The sequence below is a fragment of the Oncorhynchus clarkii genome, chromosome 7 (genome assembly GCF_045791955.1).
Source record: "Oncorhynchus clarkii lewisi isolate Uvic-CL-2024 chromosome 7, UVic_Ocla_1.0, whole genome shotgun sequence".
Classification (NCBI taxonomy): Eukaryota; Metazoa; Chordata; class Actinopteri; order Salmoniformes; family Salmonidae; genus Oncorhynchus; species Oncorhynchus clarkii.
The window spans coordinates 7,467,200-7,469,699 of record NC_092153.1 but is presented as its reverse complement, the minus strand read 5'-3'; the positions used below and the strand labels follow the sequence as shown (position 1 = coordinate 7,469,699).

Below are 2,500 nucleotides of genomic sequence, written 5' to 3'. Positions count from 1 at the left end.
TCTGGATCCCCATCACCGCTCCCTCCATCTCCACCTGACGCTCCTCCATCTTGTGCTGGTTCTCCTGAACCGTGTCCAGCATGTTGACCAGTTTGTCCAGGAGGGTCAGCACCGTGATGGCGTTAACCGGGCCCGTCCCTGGGGTCAGTGTTGGGCTTAGTGGCCCCTCCTTGGTGATGGTTCCTCCAGGAGCTCCTGTGCCCAGCTGGGAGAGGCTGTGACTGGGGGAGGGTTGGTCGAGGCTGGGGACCATCAGGTCCTGGCTCTCATGGGTGCTGCTCACCATGCTGTTCCTCTCTGCTTGGACTGCGTCCTCACACATTGCTAACGTGGCTGGCTAATGTGCTAGCTAACACACACACCGTGGAATAAAGCTCTGCTCTCTCTCCTCAACCTGTGTGGGAGTGGGAGTGTGTGTTCAGTCCCACGCTGTTTGCTTTTCTGTCGAGCTGGCTGAGGATTTTGTTGCAGTTTGTTGAGTTTCTCCAACTTGTTGCTACGAAGCAAAACTTTCCTGCAATCACCCTCTGTCACCTTCTGCCGTCCCCACCCCTTTTCTTTCCTCAGTCAGCCTCTCTCTCTCTCTCTCTCTCTCTCTCTCTCTCTCTCTCTTTCTCTCTCTCTCTCTCTCTCTCTCTCTCTCTCTCTCTCTCTCTCTCTCTCTCTCTTTCTCTCTCTCTCTCTCTCTCTCTCTCTCTCTCTCTCTCTCTCTCTCTCTCTCTCTCTCTCTCTCTCTGTCTCTCTCTCTCTCTATCCCTCCCTCCCTCCCTTGTTTTTCTGAGTCAGAAGAGCAGCAGTGCTTTTGCCCCAGAGCTTAAAATCTCTCCCACACCCAAAGGGGAGGAGCCTTTCACCACGGCAACTAGACCTGCCCAGCACAATTATGTTTGTTACTCATGACTCTCTCTTCAGTAAAAACACATTCAGTTTCTCTGTCTAGTGAAGCACCTCTCTCTCCCTGTCTCTCTCTCTCTCGCTCTCTCTCTCTCTCTCTCTCTCTCTCTCTCTCTCTCTCTCTCTCTCTCTCTCTCTTTCTCTCCTCACTATCTCTCTCTCTCTCATCTCTCTCTCTCTCTCTCTCTCTCTCTCTCTCTCTCTCTCTCTCTCTGAGAAGGGGTAGCAGGGGCAGAAAGGGGGCGGTTCCACCCTGGCACAGATGACTTCACTGTTCCAACATGGCCCTGCACCCTACACAAAGAGAGAAAGAGAAGAGGGAGAGAGGTGTGTATGTTTCCTGAAGTGAATCTTTCTCTCTGAGTGTGTTTATGTCTTATGTCCAGTTCAGAACGCCTCTGAAAGATCCCAAAGGAAAAGAATAGAATATCTCTCTCGGGGGTACTATATTAGAACCATGTATTGTTCCACATGTTTCAGATGGAAAAACAACAGAACAGTAGACAGAAAGAAGAGAGGGAGTTCTCTGTCGCATGTGGGATGACATGACCCCTGTGACATACTGTAAGAGAGACAGGACACACACGCACACACACACACACACACACACACACACACACACACACACACACACACACACACACACACACACACACACACACACACACACACACACACACACACACACACACAGTCCGGTCGCCTGAGGGAAAGGAAGGGAGAGGTGACATCATGGAGGTTTCATATAACAATACACCCATTGGGACACCAGAGACATTAGGTGGTGTGTGTGTATGTGTGTGTGTGTGTGTATGTGTGTTGTGTGTGTACACTATGGAAACATGGCCTGATGAGAACGGAAGAGACCCTATCCTCTAACCTCGCCCTACACATACACACACAAAGAAACACGCACGCTGATTCACGGCACAAACAATGTAACACACACACACACACACACTGATTCACGGCACAAACAATGAAACACACACACACCTGCACCACTTACACTGGAGTGACCTTACTGCTGGTAATGGGACATGTGTCAGTGCTTGTGAGTGTGAGCATGTGGAGGAAGAGAGGAGGAAAGGAGGGAAGGAGGGGAGGAAGAGAGGAGGAAAGGAGGGAAGGAGGGGAGGAAGATAAAGTTCAGATAAATAAGAACATCTGTGCTGAGCCTCGAGGCTGCTGGGAGAAGAGGACAACATTATAACTGAAGGAGAAGAAAAGGAGAAGGAGAAGGAGGAGGAGAGGGGAGGGGAGGGGTGAAGGAGGGAGGGCAGTAAGAAGGGTGTAGGATGTATGGAAGGATGTATGGAAAGGAATGGTAGGAATAACAATGTGAGGGGTGAGGTGGAGGGAGCAGAGGAGAGAGGATGGGTGGGTGGATTACAGAAAACAGGCTGCGGAGTGAACTAGGAAGTTGCTTGCTCCAATGTCAGGAGCACAGCTGTGTGTGTGTGTGTGTGTGTGTGTGTGTGTGCGTGTGTGTGTGTGTGTGTGTGTGTGTGTGTGTGTGTGTGTGTGTGTGTGTGTGTGTGTGTGTGTGTGTGTGTGTGTGTGTGTGTATATGTTGTGTCAGGAATGCCAGGAATTCCCAACAGGA

The 2,500-nt window shown here is 50.7% G+C and overlaps 1 protein-coding gene across 1 annotated transcript in view; it reads right to left on the bottom strand.

Annotated features, from left to right (window-relative positions):
* Positions 1-913, bottom strand: part of LOC139412813 (caveolae associated protein 2b) — a 22,659-nt gene extending 21,746 nt beyond the window's left edge. The window contains exon 1 of the mRNA XM_071159539.1: positions 1-913. This exon is cut by the window's left edge and continues 98 nt beyond it. Coding sequence (XP_071015640.1) covers positions 1-322 — 322 coding nt within the window. The 5' untranslated portion in view covers positions 323-913.
* Between the last annotated feature and the right edge of the window lie 1,587 nt (positions 914-2,500).